This window comes from Melospiza melodia (assembly GCF_035770615.1).
Source record: "Melospiza melodia melodia isolate bMelMel2 chromosome 7 unlocalized genomic scaffold, bMelMel2.pri SUPER_7_unloc_1, whole genome shotgun sequence".
NCBI classification, from domain to species: domain Eukaryota; kingdom Metazoa; phylum Chordata; class Aves; order Passeriformes; family Passerellidae; genus Melospiza; species Melospiza melodia.
The window spans coordinates 2,715,018-2,730,626 of record NW_026948497.1 but is presented as its reverse complement, the minus strand read 5'-3'; the positions used below and the strand labels follow the sequence as shown (position 1 = coordinate 2,730,626).

The following is a 15,609-nucleotide window of genomic DNA, read 5'->3' as shown; positions in this document are numbered from 1 at the left end:
ACGGCTCTGTTAAATCCTTGTTCTTCTGGAAGTTCAGGAGTTTAGCCGGTCTTCCTGTGAGCAGCAGTCCATGTTCATTAGTAACATTTATTGAAGCTGGTGATTTCGTCCCTTACTTCCTTATCTGCAAGTCCCTGGCCCCTCACTCAGCTGCTGAATGAGCTGCACTCTCAAGGTGTGGAGCATGGTAAAAAGATGAGAGTTGCAGTAGCACATCAGAGGAGAAACAGCATTCGTTTAACCCATGGTCTGCCAGGGAGCCACAAAACCGTGTCCCATTCCCATCCTTTCCATGTTTGGACCAATACATGAGCTGCTTTCTTGTTTCCGTTGTTGTTTTGTTTTTCACCACGTTTCCTTTGTCATCTGTTTCCCATCAGCAGTTTGAGACATTTAATTTTCCACAAACCCTTATTTTTCTGCTAAGAGATGATCTAATCTCATCCCATGGTTAGGTGTTGTGTTCCTCATTTCAGTGGGTTGGTCAGCAGGAAGGTCAGGAGCTGCAGATGTTTGTTTCGTTATTATTGCGAGGGCAGCTTGTAATCTAATGATGCCATTGAAATGAGAAATGGGTTCTGTGACTCCTGATATGAATTGGTTCGAGTTCCCAGGGGCTGGTCCATGGTGTTGTAGGATTTGTTCTGCTGGCCGTTCATCTTTTCCCTGTTTTTGGCCGCTCTGTCCAGCCAGGGCTGCATCAATTGACTGCCTTTCTCTAATTAAATCATCAAATCCTTGGATTCCCAACTGATTTCCCTGAATTTTTGGTAGTAAAAAATCCCCAGTGCTCTAATATACCCTACATAATACAGACAGTTACAGCACATGTTGGAGTGGGCAGAGGGATGATTCCATCCATTTGTTTATAGTGAAGTTTTCCCAACATTCTCCATTTGCTGTTTCCCTTTGCAGCTTCACCCGTTTCTGTTGCAGGGTTAGATATCCTCCCCCTGGGCTCTGCCTTGAGCTGTGCAAATTCCATCAGTGCCAGCAGGCAGAGCTTGGGGTGAGGGGCAGAGGGAATCAGCCCAATTCCTGCCCCGGGCAAGAGACCCAGGTACGTTGTCCACACTTTGCCCAGCAGTGTTCCTTTGCATTTCTAAAGCTCCTCTGGAGGCTGCCTGGAATGAAGCTTCTCTTCCTGCTGCTGGGCAATGTTGATGTTTTGTTGCTGGTCGTTATCTCTGTGGGTGTCTTTTGGGCTGTTCCCAGTCTGTTCAGGTGTTAAACTCATCTCCATTGAGTGGTCAAACACCCCTTAAATAAAAGCTTTAAAATTCCTTTCCCCAAGGCAAAGACAAACCAAGCCTGAGCAGAGAAAGAAGACTTAGAAGAACCAAACTCAGTACGTTTTGCAGCAGTGCAATGGCAGACAGCCCAGAGTGTGGGTGTCATTGAGGCCCAGAGTGGAATTGTGCCGTGGTGTTCCCCAGCAGCTGTGGCAGTGCAAGCCCAGCCAGCGCTGAAGCTGCAGCAGTGGCAGCAAGGCTTGGCCCCAGGGGCTGGAGATGGCAGAGGATGGTGGCCAGGATTGCAGAGGATTCCAGGCGAGGATCTGTGGGCAGGCGCAGGGGCTTGGCCCGCTGTGGAGCCCTGGCTGCTGCTGCGTTGCCTTCAGGGCAGGCTCAGGGGCGGCCTCCCATCCTCCTGCTGCAGGCGGGAAGTGCAAATCTCCGGAGCTCCAGAGCCCTTGAGGCCAGGCTGAGGGGTCCCCCCGTGTTGAGCTGTGCTGGCGGCTGTTTCTGCCCTCAGGGACACTTGGCATGGGCCCCTTGGCCACCAGTGGTGCTGCTTTGCACTCCTTGGGCAGGAGCCAATGTCCTGGCTGGGTGTTGGCAGCAGCAAAGTGCCAGTGCAGGCTCTGTGCCAGCCCAGCTTCCTGTGGGAGAATGTGCCTTGATATCTGCTCCAGTGGTTGCTGAAGCAGTGAGAATTGCTTTTGCCCCCCTGTTAGGTGCCATGGTGTCAGCAGAAGATATTGAAGCCTTCCTGCTCAGGGCATTTCAGTGCCAGGCTCTCACAAGCACCCACAGCTCCGTGGGTTGAGCTGAGCATGGTGCGGTGACCTGCGCTGTGTCTGATTCCCCTTCCTTAATAACAGCCTGTCTTGTAGCTCTTTTCCCTTCTGCTGCCCTTGCAGAGCCAGCCACAACCACATTTTCTCCCTCAGGCCAGGGAATGTCCCATCATCAGTCTGTCCCAGCCTGGGTCTGGAGCTCTGTCCCTTGAGTGCAGTCCTGGGTTCCTTGCCAGCCCCTCTCCAGGCTGTTCAAACAGGAGGCTGGGTTAAACCCTTGCCCTGGCCTCAGTTCTAAATCCTCCTGTGCTATTGAACAAGTTTCATACTGTAATAACCGAGCCCTGCTCATCCATGTAGAGGCTTTTTTGGTTGTCGGAGCTTTAACTTGATGCCAGACCTGAACTATAGGAGATTCTATATAGAGTTAAATATTTTAGCACAAGAATTCCTTTGGCAAGACCCTGTTTAATATCCACCTATAATTCAAATTCTTTTTCCCTGTCTGGAAGGCCCAGGAAAACTGCCTCAGTTAATCTTCATTTTAACACTTGAAAATTCTGTGTTTCCTCCTCCTGTCTATCCATCCAGTTTGTTGACTGGCAGGATGGTAGTGTTGTAGAGAGACATCCTTGGCTCCAAAAGCCCTGCCTTTAACAGGGACTCAATACAGGGTTGTGAGCCCTTCCTTCCCTCTCTTGGAACAGGGTATTCCTTGTCCTGGTTGCTTTACAGTAATTTGTAGAGGCTCCATATCTAATTTTCTTTCTTTCCCTGGGGCTGCCCACACTTTGAGGTTCACATCAGCATGGGCCTTGTCACATTTTGGCACAAAAGTAGTACAGAACTAGCTTCTGTATCCCTTTTACAGTATTAAAATCCAGCTCTCAAATTCCTTCCTATTTAATTACAATCACAGGAGGAAGAAAAAGCAATTCATTTATTTCTGACCTGTCCCCCACAGCTTCTAATAGTGGTTGAACAAATCATACCTGTTCATCTTTCCCACTCATTCCCTTAAAAATTAAAACATTCCTTTGCTATTTTCCCCCTTCAGTCTAAGATTTAGAGTGGATTGAGAGGCCCCTGTGTCCATCAGGAAATGCCTCCTCTCAATGCACACCCACCTGAATGTTCTCAAGGGCTGCAGTGTGGAGGGTTCCTGGTATGATGGGAGCTGTGACAGCCCTGCCAATCCATGTCCATCAAGGGGTGGACTTGCTGGTCCTGCGGGTGCTGCTGTCTGTGCTTGCAGTGTCCTTGTGCCCTGCAGCTGGAGCCCTGGTTCCTTGCCAGGGGCTGTTTTGGTGGGCTCTCCCCTGCCGAGGAGGGCAATGCCTCTGCCAGGTGCTTGTGGCCAAGCCCGTGCCCTGGGTGCTGGGGCCCCCTTGGGCCCTGGGGTTGATCCCTTGGGGGCTGTAGGAATTGTGCCCTGGCCTTTGCCTTCAGCTTGGCCTTTTGCTGCTCCCTTCTTGCACTCACCTGCTGTGCCTTTGTGCCCAAGTGCTGCAGGGCCTTCTTGTGCCCCTCCTGCAGCCCCCTTAGTGCCTGTGGGTGCTTGTCTTGCTTTACAAGAGAGGTGTCTGCTCGGGAAGGCAGAAAAAGCCTCTCTTGGAATGGAGAATGCAAACCCCCTCCCTCTTCATTTTTAGACTAGTGAAATCAAGGGGCTCTCAGGCAAAGATATGGGAATAGGAATACCAGTTCTTTACTAGTGTGTATAATAAAGCAAACAAACACCAACAGCTGCAGCACTGACAGCAAACAGAGCCCGGACCCAGTCCCGGCCTTTGGGCTGCGGCGCTTTGCCCTTGGGTGCAGTTCCGGGCACGGCCGGCAGGGGCGCTGGTGGCTCCCACTGGGCGGGGCAGCACATCCCTCCCATGGGAACCTCTCTGAACGGGAATAGAGCAATCCCTTCATCTAACTCTTTCACTATTATCCCTTCTATAGCCTTTCTCCCGTGTTTTGAGAAAGAATTTGGAGAGGGTTGTCTTTTAACTGAGCTCCTAGTGTTTCGATAAGGTGCTTCCCCTAGAGAGACAGGGTTTCCTTGAACAGCCGGAGCTGTGGTTACCAAGGGAACGCAACTCAGAGCAGGACGGGGTCAGGGGAGGATATCCCGCTGAGGCTTGGTGGGAGTGTGGGCAGGGTCTGCTGCCGGAATCGTCAGAGGGGCATCTTCCCGTGGAGCCCGAGGCGGAGCGTGGGTAGCCCCCACATGGCTGATGGCGGCTGATCTGGCAGCTGCCGGCAGAGCAAAGGCAAGTGGGAGAGCCCGGCAGCAGCGGCGGTGCCCAGCGCAGGTGGCACGGGCAGGGCAGCCGGGGATGGGATGGCTGGGAACCCCCCCTGGGTGGGGTGGGCACAGTGACCTTGGAGCAGGCGGCAGGACAGAGCAACCCCCATCTTCCCCAGCATGGCCGGCAGAGCAGCCGCAGGCCAGGCAGTGGGAGCAGGGCACACAAATTGAGCGACAGCGCCGGGGCAGGTGGAGCTTCCCTGGGCAGTGAGGCCCCACCTGGGATGGAAACCGGGGCAGGCGGAGCTGAGGCGGGCAGCGATCCGGGACCCGGGACAGGCGCCTGGGCCGTGAACGGAGGGGGCAAGACCTGCAGAGGATCCCACTATCTTTCTGATTTTTCGTCTTTTTCCCTTCCCTTTCATTTCCTCTTTTATTTTTCTCGGAGGTTACTCATACTTTAAAGATTTTTATTCTTCTAAAATCTCGTGTCTAAGATATTGCATATTGTCTTCTATGTAAATGGTTTTTTTTACAAATAAATCCAGAGCCTAAGTAATCTAAACTTCTACTTGGATACATTGAAATGATCGATGAGCTAACTCACGACCTCCTAATCTTGTTTTTCTCATCACCTTTTTATTTATCCTTTGGCAAATTAAGCATCTTTCAGTTACTTGCTTTGCAACTTCAAAAATCGTAGTGCACCCATAGTTCCTTAAAAAATAATCGCACAAAGCTTGAGTACCCCAGTGGGTTTTCTGATGCCTGTCTTCTAATATTTTCCTAGAAGCACATTTATTAAGTAATTGTCTTCCATCAAGAAGTTTCTATTTCCCTGATTTATCTTTTTCACTTCCTGTCGTGTTTAAATCTTTTTTCTCGGCTTTCCTAAACTTTGGAATTTCCAATTTTAACTCTTTTGGAGTTAATATTAACGTAATTCTTTCATCTCCATTTTCTCCTACATCCTTAGCTTTGTGCTCTGCCCCCAGTTTGCCCAGTTTTCCTCTCCTTTGGCTCGGGCCGGGTTCCCCCCGCCTGCAGCGGCTGGAGCAGCCGAGAGCCCCGCGCTGCCCATCCCGACCTGTCCTGGCTCCATCCCCGCTCCTGCCGCGGGCTGCGAGGGCTGCGGGAACGGGGCACCGAGGGTGTGGCTGCTGCTGGGGGAGGAGGAGGAGGGACGGAAGGGCAGGGATGAAGGGGGAGGAGGAGGTGGGGTTAGAGGGGAGGAGCAGGGGGAGGGATGGAAGAGGAGCGATGAAGGCGGAGAGTGAGCAGTGATGGAAGGAGGGGAAGGAGGGGGGGCTAGCAAGGAGGAGGAGGAGATGGGATGGCATGGGAGAGATGGAAGAGGAGAAGGAGGTGGGGGTAAGACAGAGGGGGAGGAGGAGGGAGGAAGGAAGAGGAGGAGCGGGAAGAAGCTGAGGGACAAAGGCAGATCAAGGCTGAGCCGAGGTAGGGAACCAGGCAGTCGATCCCTGCCTGAATTCGCAGCCCCCACCTGTGGGATCATCGTCCCCCCCAATCACGCCGGTGAGCAGAGAGGGGGAGCTTGGCTGGATATCCCTGCAGGTCCCTGGGTTGGGGTTTTTGGGGGGATGTTTGGAGAATGAAGAAGTCCAAGGCTGAGCGGAAAAGGCCCCTTGGGGGGACATCGGGGGGTGGCGGTGGCGGCTGCCGGCAGAGGCAGCCTGGAGGAGCAGAGCCCTGTGTCCCCCAGGAGCCCAAAGGGGGGAGCCCAGAGAGGGGGGAGCGCCGCCATTGGCGGGAGCCTCCAGAGCCTGGAGAGGGGCAGGGGGGACTCCTTGGAGTCGCTGCAGCCCAGAGCAGAGAATGAGGGGAGAAGGGAGCCCGGGAGCCCAAACAGCCCCGGCATCCTGAAATGGGGAGAGCGAAGCAGGGGGAGCTTTTGGCATTGCTGGGACTGCCAGCAGCCTGGGCAGGGCGGGCACCGGGCACAAGGGGTCCCCCAATCCAAGCGTGACCCCCAAGCAGCTGGGACAGGGGGGAACCCCCGAACACCAGAGGGGAGGGACCAGGGACGGGGAACTCCTGGGAGGCTTTTTCAGGGCTGAATCTTGGTGTTTGGGAGGTTTTTCTGGAGCCCAGAGTGTCAGTGACATGTAGAGATGGACTTGGGCAGAGGCACCTTCAAACTCAACGTGCTCATCCCTTGTTTTCCCGAAACCAGGATTTTCCATTTCCAACTCCTGGGAGGCTGCAAGGAAGAAGAAGATGCCCAGGACAATGAGGCAGGTGAGGAAGAAGTCAGTGTGTCTGGAATGCTTAAAATCAGATGGTTTTGAGAAAGCTGCAAAAGACAAACCTCAGAGACAGTAGAACTGATTTGAGCTTTGTAGCAGGCAATAGATTGATCAGCAGAAAAATTATATAAGAAGTGGAAAGTAAGGAGAAATAGAACAATGGTCTGTGCATTAACACTTACCTAGAATAACTCCCTAACCTGTGGAAAAGTATATCTAGCAAGATATTAGGAAGTTCCAAGCTTAATACTGGAGCTCTGTGCATTGTTTTTTAAGGCTTACAAGCAGGTATTGTACTTTAAATAAGCAAGCATTTTTTTAACCCTCAATGTGCTTGTAGTGCTTGGATAGAACTACAGTCAATATGCTTTTGCTTTGTGTGATTGGTCAAAAACCTTTTAAAGTAAGTTTTAACATGAAGTCCTTTGTCTGCTACCTGTGAAGTGAGCTACAGCCATCTTCCCATTGTCATAATCAAATAATGAGACAAATGGTTGGAAAATCACACAGCTCAGGACGCATTCCCAGCAGTCCAGTCCTGTTGGTGGTTTGTGCACAGCCCTGAGCTGGCGATGAGTGCCCCTTTCCCCTCTGTGCTGCTCCATCTCCCAGCCCAGCACAGCCCCGGCTGCAGCTCAGCCCTGGGGGATCTCCTTGCCCTTGCCTGTGGCACGGAGGCAAATCCCATCCTGTCCTTGTCCTTCCTCCCCCAGAGCAGGAGCTGAGCATGGGGAGCAGGGAGGACAAATGCCCGCGGCAGAACCTGGTGGAAGAGGCCGTTTTGAGCGGCTCCACGGCGCAGGAAGCCAATGGGGAGGAAAAGCCCCGGAGATGCTGCACGAGGAGGGGCTGCAAACGCAGCCGGCGGGGATCTGAGGGGGAAAGAGCCAGCCTGGGCCGGGAAGGCGGCCGGAGACGGAGCCAGAGCTCGGAGCTGGTGCTCCGTGAGCAGCTCCATGATGGGGAGAAGCCCCACACGTGCGTGGAGTGTGGGAAGAGCTTCAGCCTGAGCTCCGACCTGATCAGGCACCAGAGGATCCACACTGGGGAGAAGCCCTACAAGTGTGGGGAGTGTGGGAAGAGCTTCAACCTGAGCTCCAGCCTGATCAGGCACCAGAGGATCCACACTGGAGAAAGGCCGTACAAGTGTTCCGAGTGTGGGATGTGCTTCAGAGAGAGCTCCAGCCTGATCAAGCACCTGAGGAACCACACTGGGGAGAGGCCCTACGAGTGTTCCAAGTGTGGGAAGAGGTTTCCTACCAGCTCCCATCTCCTCCAGCACTATTGGATTCACAGAGAGGAGAAGCCCTTCCAATGCCCCGACTGCGGGAAGGGATTCAAGTGGAACTCCGATCTCACCAACCACCGACGTGTCCACACAGGGGAGAGGCCCTACGAGTGTCCCCAGTGTGGGAAGAGCTTCTCCAGCAGCTCTGGCTTGACCAAACACCAACGGAGGCACCACTAAGGAAAGCCCTGCGAGTGCCCCGCGTGCGGGCAGAACTTCGTGCGCTGCTCCAGCTCCATCCCCCACTGGAGGAGGCACTTTGGGCACAGCCCTGGTCACTCACATTCCCTGTGATCCATGTTGGGAACACACCTGGCTGCTTCTACTTTTTGTTTGGCCTTAATTTTCCTCTACGTCACCTTCATCCTTTAAAAGCACCCAAAACTGGGTTAAATGAAGGAAATTGATTGAATATATCTGAAGTTCCATAATTTCTCAGTTGTTTTAGAGGGAATTTAGGATTTGGGGATGTTTTCTGTGTGGCGTGCTGCTGTTGCTAAGAGGCAGGAATTTGATCTCACCCTTCTTGTGTTGCTAAGAACTCCTCCCCTGACCCAAACCCCAACTCCACTGTTTGGATACCCTATAAAAACTCCACGGCCCTTCCTGTGCCCTGTCTTTGGGTGGTAAGAAATGGATTCCGAAAAGATCAGCCCTATTCGTACTGGATTCCAAAGGATCCCCGTTATTTTTCACTGAATTCCTTGAAGATCAAGGTTTTCCCACTGGATTCTAAGAGGATCAGCTCTTTTCCCCTGGATTCCCAGGGGATCAGCCCTTTTCCCACTGGATTCCAAGGAGTACTTGAAATCATTTGGGGGATTTTGAGTTTAATTTGGTTTTTTGTTGTTTGTTTTTTTTGGGGTTATTTGGGGCATTTTCTGCTATTGTTTAGGGTTTTTTGGAGGTTCTTTGGGGTTTATTTCGAGTGTTTTGGGGTTATTTAGGTTATTTGAGGTCATGTGGGGTCAAAAAATCCGTCAATGTTTCTCCTGCAAAACACGGGAATTTTTCCTTAAAAATCTGAGAGTTTTTCCCCAAAAAACCGGGAATGTCCCTTAAAAATCCGTGACTCTTCCCAGTCAATAGTGACGTGCCCCGCCCCAAACCATCCAATCACCGCCCTTCATCTCCCAAATTAGCGGTGCACCCTGCCCCAAACCAACCAATCACCGCGGGTCTCCTCTCAGCAAGTCCCGCCGTTTTTGCCTTTATCCAACCAATCACCGGGCGCCTCCCGTCGGCAATGCCCGCCTGCCCCGCCCCATCCTGTCAATCAGCACACCCTCTACGAAACCAACCAATCACCGGGCGTCTCCCCATAGCAACTCCCGCCCTCCCCGCGTGTACCAGCCAATCAGAGCTGAGCCCAAAGCAGCGCCCCCTGACCCCGGGGCCGGGCATGGAGCGGGCGCCCCCTCCCCCTCCCGCCCCCGGTACCCCCTCAGGGACCCCCGGGAGCCGCCCCGGGCTCGGGCGGGTCCTGCGGGAGGCGCTGGAGAGAGCGGGGGAGGCGCTGGGAGAGGACGGGGGGCTCCGGGAGCTGCTGAGGAGGCGCAGGGACAGGTGAGGGGTCCTGGAGGGGTCGTGAGGGGAATTTGGGGAGGGGTCTTGAGGAGGCTTGGGGGGGATTTGGGGAGGGTCTGGGGGAAACTTGAGGGGGTTTTAGCGGGGGGGTGCTGGGGGGGCTTTGGAGGGGAATTTGAGGAGGGGTCCTCGGGTTGTCACGATCCGTCCTCACGGACAGGTTCTGTGATGGTTCGTGGATTTGATCTCAGGGTGCAAAAAGAACTGACACAGTACGGGGGGTTTGCAATGATAATCAAAACAAATGCACCTTTATTGAATGAGCACAGCAAAATGCGATAGAGGGATTAAGGGAGAGAAAAAGAGAGAGGAAGAGAGAGACAAAAGAGAGATAGAGAGAAAGAGGGGATAGAGCTGCCAAACGTAGAGACGAAGTCCTTTGGTCCAGTCCAGTCGAGGATCCACTGTTACCTCGGGGAGATCTCAAAGTCTCTCGCTAACTCAGGGGTTTTTATTATGGTAACGCTATTGGAAATTGTGAGGATGGGGAAGCAGATACAATAAGGAATAGATGTAACCGGTAGTCCATGCTCTCAGCAGTAAACGAGAGCCATTGTCTTCTTGGTGCAGGGGTCACAACCTGCAGGCAAACATCTCGCTTTGGTCAGCTTGCCTCCCCCACACACCTGCCCCGGGCTGGGGGTTTCAGTCCCGGTCCTTGGAAGGAGCAGAAGGGCCTTTTCACATGGGGGTTCCGTGTCTCAGTCCTTGATGGAGAGGCTCCTTACATCTCAGTCTGTCTGTCATGGTGGTTGTAAAACAGGTGAGGGTCTTCTGTGGGGGGACCACCTGAAACTCAGGAGAAGTCCAGCCAGGCCGAGAGGTGGGACAGCTCCCAAGGCTGTTGTTGCACAAAGGGCACGGTGCCCCTTCTTCTTCTCCTTGGGCTCAGTGTAGCACACAGCAAACAACAGCTGTGAAAACAGTAACTGAACACTGTGCTCTGGGGTCTCTGGGTCTTGTGGTATGTGACTTTCTCCTACAGAGGAGATGGGGGGCGGGGGTCTTCTCTTCAGTGGTCCTCAAATGACAATCGTGAGGCAGATGAGGGAAAATTCTGACAGACTCTCCCAAGCCACCACCCTTTGTATCCCTCCCTTTGCCCAAATCCCTCCCCATCACCCCAATAAACGGCCCCGAGCCCAACTGGGAAGCTTTATTGGGAGCACTGGGAGCAGGCACTGGGCGGGGGCAGAGCGCCAGCGGGGCTGGGGGGACACGGGACCCCCCAAAATCAGCGGAGCGGGGACGGAGCAGGGGGTCCCGGCCGGGCCCGAGCCCACGGGGAGAGGCTGCGGCCGCTGCCGGCTCAGGAGCTCTGTGGGCAGAGAAAAGGGGGTGACACCGGGCTGGGGCCCCGGCGGGAGCGCACACGCTCCGCCACGGCGGGGACGCCACCCCCGGCATCCGCCCTGACCTTCTTGCGCAGGGAGAAGCCGAGCCCCAGCGCCAGGAAGACGAAGCCCAAGACGAAGCCCCCGATGCCCGTCAGCATCTTGCTGCGGGCGGCGTCCGGCGGCATCTCTGGGGGGTCCACAGGGCTCAGCACCCCCAAAACCTCTCAACGACACCCCGAGCTCCTCCCAGCGCCCTCCCTGTGGCCCCCAGCTCAGCCAGGACCCCCTGAAACCTCCCCCCGATCCCTTTTTGGCCAGGAGCCACCAAAGCCCCTCCCGTCCCTCTCAGCACCCCACAGCCCCCTCCCAGTTGCCCCCAGCGCCGCAGGACCCCCAAAGCCTCTTGCAGTCCCTTGGCAGCCCCAGCAGGACTCAGCCAGAGCCCTCCCAGGCTGTGCCCAGCACAACCGAGCTCATGGCGAGCCCCGCTTTGCCATCGCCGATCTCCTTCCAGCCCCTCCGGGCTCGCTGCGATCCCTCCCAGTCACACCCAGCACCCCCAAACTCCCTCCCAGTCACAACCAGCACCCCTAAACTCCCTCCCAGTGCCCACCAGGATCCCCCCAAGCCTATCCCACCCTCCTCAGCATCCCCCAAACCCCTTCCCAGCCCTTGCCCAGCCCCCAGCCCCTCTCCCACTTCCAGCCCGGCTCTCTCCAGCTCCCTCCCAGTGCCTCCCAGCACAGCCCAGCGCCTCTGCCAGCGCCCCCAGGGGCTCCCTCGTACCCCAGTGCCGCCTCAGGGGCTGCTCCAGGCTGACGTGCTCCACCTGGCAGCTGTAGCTGAGCCCGCGCCGGGGCGGCGTTTCCAGCAGCACCAGCAGCTGGTAGGTCCAGTCCCCGTTGGGGACCACGTCGGTGGCCACCACGTGCTCCGAGAGCTCCTGCTGGCCCTGGAACCACCTCACCTGGATGGAAGCAGGGTAGAAATCCATCACGGAGCAGAGCAGGCGGCCGGGGCAGGGCTGGGAGCTCGAGGGGGGCACCAGCGAGATGGACACGCTGGGGGACACTGGGAGAGAGAGAAAGAGAGAGCGGGGACACACTGGGATCAGCTGGGGGGCACTGGGAGAGAGAGGGGAGGGCTGGGCTGGGCTGGAGAGGGAGTGGGAACGGACTGAAATGTACTCGGAGTGACAGGGAATGGATTGGGGAATGTGGTGGGAGGGACTGGGAATGTGCTGGGAGGGAGTGGGAGAGACTGGGAGGGAGTTGGGTGACACAGAGAGATGGGAAGGAATGGGGGAACTGGGAGAGAGGGTGGAGGTCTAAGAGTGAACTGTGAATGAACTGGGAGGAAACTGGGAATGGACTGGGGGAGACTGGGGAGGAACTGGGCATGGTCTTGGAGGGACTGGAATGGCACTGGGAGGGATCTTGGTGGCACTGGGAGGAACTGGGAATGAAGTGCGCGGCACTGGGAGGTCGAGTCCGGCGCGAGGCACTCGGCGATGCGGGTCCGCCTGGCAACAGATGAGTCATGAACAGGATGCGATCTCATTGGTTGCCAAGTGTCAACTTTACGGGTCGCTGAAATGGACGCGCGGGGGGGCACTGGGAGGGACTGGGAGGATCTGGAGACCCCGGGGGTGGGGACAAGGAGGGCTGAGGGCTCTGGGCCGATGCCCAGGGAGATTTTGAGGGGCTCCAGGCTCACTGGCAGGGCAGGCCCCGAGGGTACACGCTCTGCCTCGCGCTCACCTCGGCGCTCCGTGAGGAACGGGGTAAAATTCTTGTACCAGCACCGGCAGAACCAGTCCACCGCAGTCCGTCTGTCCTCTATGAATACCGCGTTGCTGTTCCAGCGCTTGGCCAACTTCTCCCCATAGGGGGTGAACCCCACAAAGTGCCCCACGTCGCTGTCGAACATTATGAACTGATCCCGGTTGTAGATGGATCTCTGGACGTACCTCACCTTCTCCGTGCCGTTAATGAAGTAACACTCGGACTTTGTCATCCTTTGGAACACCCCTGTGTGTGCAGAACATAGATCGGGGGGTGCCTCTCCAACACCCTCCCCCAGCACCCCCAGAGCTCCGGGGCCACCCCGGATCCCCACTCCGCACCCCCTGTGCCCCTCGGCCGCCATGGGACCCGCCTGCCCGCGCTGCCGCTTCCTCTTTGCCGCCCTTCCCCCATTTCCCCTTCCACATCCTCTCCCCTCCCACCTCCGGCAGCTCCCCAAATCACTTTGGGGTGCCATTTCCCCGTTTTCCCACAAATTCCCCAATCCCCAGTCCCCATTGCGATCAGTTTTGAGTTCCTCCCCTCCGCTTTTGCCCTCTTCCCCACCCTCTCCCACCCCTCCCTCTCCTCCCCCCACACCTCACCCCCTCCCGCTCTCCCTTTGGGGGGTCCCCTCCTCCTCCCCCTCCATTCCGGGCTCCCCCCTTCGCCCCCCTTTCCTCCTTCTCCCCCCTGTCCCAGCGCCTCCCGCCCCCCGCTCACCCGAGAGCTCCGCGCCCGCAGCCGGGGGGGCTCCCAGCACCACCAGTGCCACCAGCAGGGCCCCAGCTGCCGCCCCTCGCCCCATGGCCGGGGCCGGGCAGGGAGCAGCAGCCCCAAAGCAGCCGCGCTGCGCTGGGAGCGCCAGTCCGGAGCAGGGCGGGCTCGGCAGCGCCGCGCGCTCTCATTGGCTGCCGCCGCTTGGGGGCAGCGATCGGCCACGGGCTCTGCCCGGCAGCCGATGACGCAATCCAACGCCCCGACCTCTCATTGGCTGCACTGCCTCCTGCCTGCGCTGCCATTGGCTGAGGCCTTTCCGGGACGCTGCAGCCCCGGGCTGGGGGTTTTTTGGGCAGGGGGAACCTTGGGGCGCTGGGCAGGTGGGAGCTCAGGTGAGCCCAGCAATGCGTGCCCAGGTTCGCGGCATCTCAGGGCTGCCCGTGGCGAGCGGTGACGCTGGCCCAATGCCAGGCACCCCCAGAGCCGCTCTGTCCCTGCCCCCCGCAGCCGCACAGGGACAGAAAATGGAACCGAGGGTTCCTGCGTGGGGACAAGGAGCGGGAGAGATCCCGAAGCAAATCCCACACGGGCACAACAGATCCGGCCTGGGCACACAGAGGGAATTTATTACCAACCAAATCACAGCAGCAAAAGGAGAAGGGAAAGAAATCTCTCCAACACCTTCCCCCTGCCCAACACGGATCACCCAGAACAGGGGTCACCAGGGCTCTTCCCAACGCGGCTCACTGTGGATCATCCAGCCAGGATCCTCCCATGGGGGATGGAGCTGGAGCAGTGCACGAAGCTCTTCCCACACTCGGGACACTCACAGGACCTCTAACTGGTGTGGAAGTGCTGGTGAGTGACGATCTCTGAATCCCACCTGAAGCTCTTCTGACATTCCAAACACTCCTAGGGCCATTCCCCAGTGTGGATCTTGTGGTGCTTGCTGAGGTCAGAGGTCCCACTGAAGCTCTTCCCACATTCCCCAACTCACAGAGCCTCTCCCCAGTGTGGATGTTCAGGTGTTCCATCAGGGGGGAGCTGGAGCTGAAACCCTTCCCACATTCCAAGCACTTGTGGGACTTCTCCCTGCCATGAGGCTTCTCCCCCAGCTCTGAGCTCTGGCTGCATCTCCGGCCGCCTTCCTGGCTCAGGGGGGCTCTTTCCTCCTCAAACCTACCTGGGCTGGGTTTGCAGCCCTTCCTTGTGAGGGATCTCTGGGGCTTTTCCTCCTCCTCCATCTGGCCATAGCTTGGGAATGATAGACACTGGTTTGGGGGAAACTAAGGTGGGAGTGCCTTGGAGTAGAGGCTCCTCCTGGCAAGGTCCATATCTGGAACTCAGCAGGATTCTTGTGTCCATGAAAATCTCCACGCATCAATATTTAGCCTGAAAAAACTCTCCCAAGGGCTCCCTATTGCTGATCTCTCCAGTTTTGGGGTTCCACAGGTTTCCTTTCCTTGGGATCACAGGGGTCCAATGGTTCCAGGGGTTCTTCATTCTCCGGCGTCCTGCTTAGGGATGATCCAGGGGCTTTTGGGGGTCCATGGGGTCCCTTCTACCCTGATGCTCTGCTTTGACATCCCAGGGGTCCCTCCTCACCTGGCTCCCCCCCTTTCCAGTCTGCCAGGGTCCCCCAGCTCTGGGATTGCCCCTCTCTGCTCTCCCCACTCTGGGGGTCCCAGGGGTTCCCCTCCTCTGCTCTCCCGGGGGTCCTCAGGACCAATGTCCTCCCCTGCCCATACTGGGCAATGGCCGCGTGGGCCCCCAAAGATCCCCCAAGGGGCTCAGCTTTGGGCTCCTGCAAGATCCAAACCTACACACACAGAGAAAAAAACCTCCCAGGGACACCAGATGATACTTGGGGTCAATTTCACAATCTGTGAGCTCCAAACACACCCCAATAAAAAACCCTCACCGGGACCCCATAATGGATTTGGGATGAGCTCCCTCTCCCCGATCACCTGCAGGGCGAGCTGGGGGCGATGGTCCCGTGGCTGCGGCCACAGGGGGTACAGAAACCTCCTGTTCCTCCTGTTCCTGCTCCCACTCCTCCTCTTCCTGCTCCTCCTTTTCCTCTCTCCATCCTCCTCCTCCTCCTTCCTAATCCCACCTCCTCCCCAGTTCCTGCCTTCTGTGTATTTAGAGTGGAGAACCTTGCTTGCATTTAGAACTAGAACAAAGATCGCAGAGGGAACAAGGCTTGCTGCTTTTAGTCAGAAGTATCAGTGACTAAAGGTCACGTTTCCTTTGGTTTGGTGCCGTCCTTGCTCCTCCTCAGTGTTCAGGCTGGGCTATGGGGTGTCCTTGTTTGCTGCATTTTCCGAGTTCCTCTTGCACCCTTCAGGCCATAGGCTGTGC

General features: G+C 56.5%; 1 protein-coding gene and 1 pseudogene across 1 annotated transcript; both read right to left on the bottom strand.

Moving 5' to 3' along the window:
- LOC134432688 (zinc finger protein 883-like) overlaps positions 1-15,609 on the bottom strand; it is a 133,096-nt pseudogene that overhangs the window by 27,888 nt on the left and 89,599 nt on the right.
- Positions 10,682-13,333, bottom strand: LOC134432796 (class II histocompatibility antigen, B-L beta chain-like; the record flags this gene model as incomplete). The annotated part of the gene is made up of 5 exons (XM_063181709.1): positions 13,249-13,333; positions 12,502-12,771; positions 11,528-11,812; positions 10,822-10,928; positions 10,682-10,720 (listed from the first exon to the last, which is right to left on the bottom strand). Coding segments are annotated over exons 1-5 (786 nt in total), but the record flags the coding sequence as incomplete, so codon positions are not given.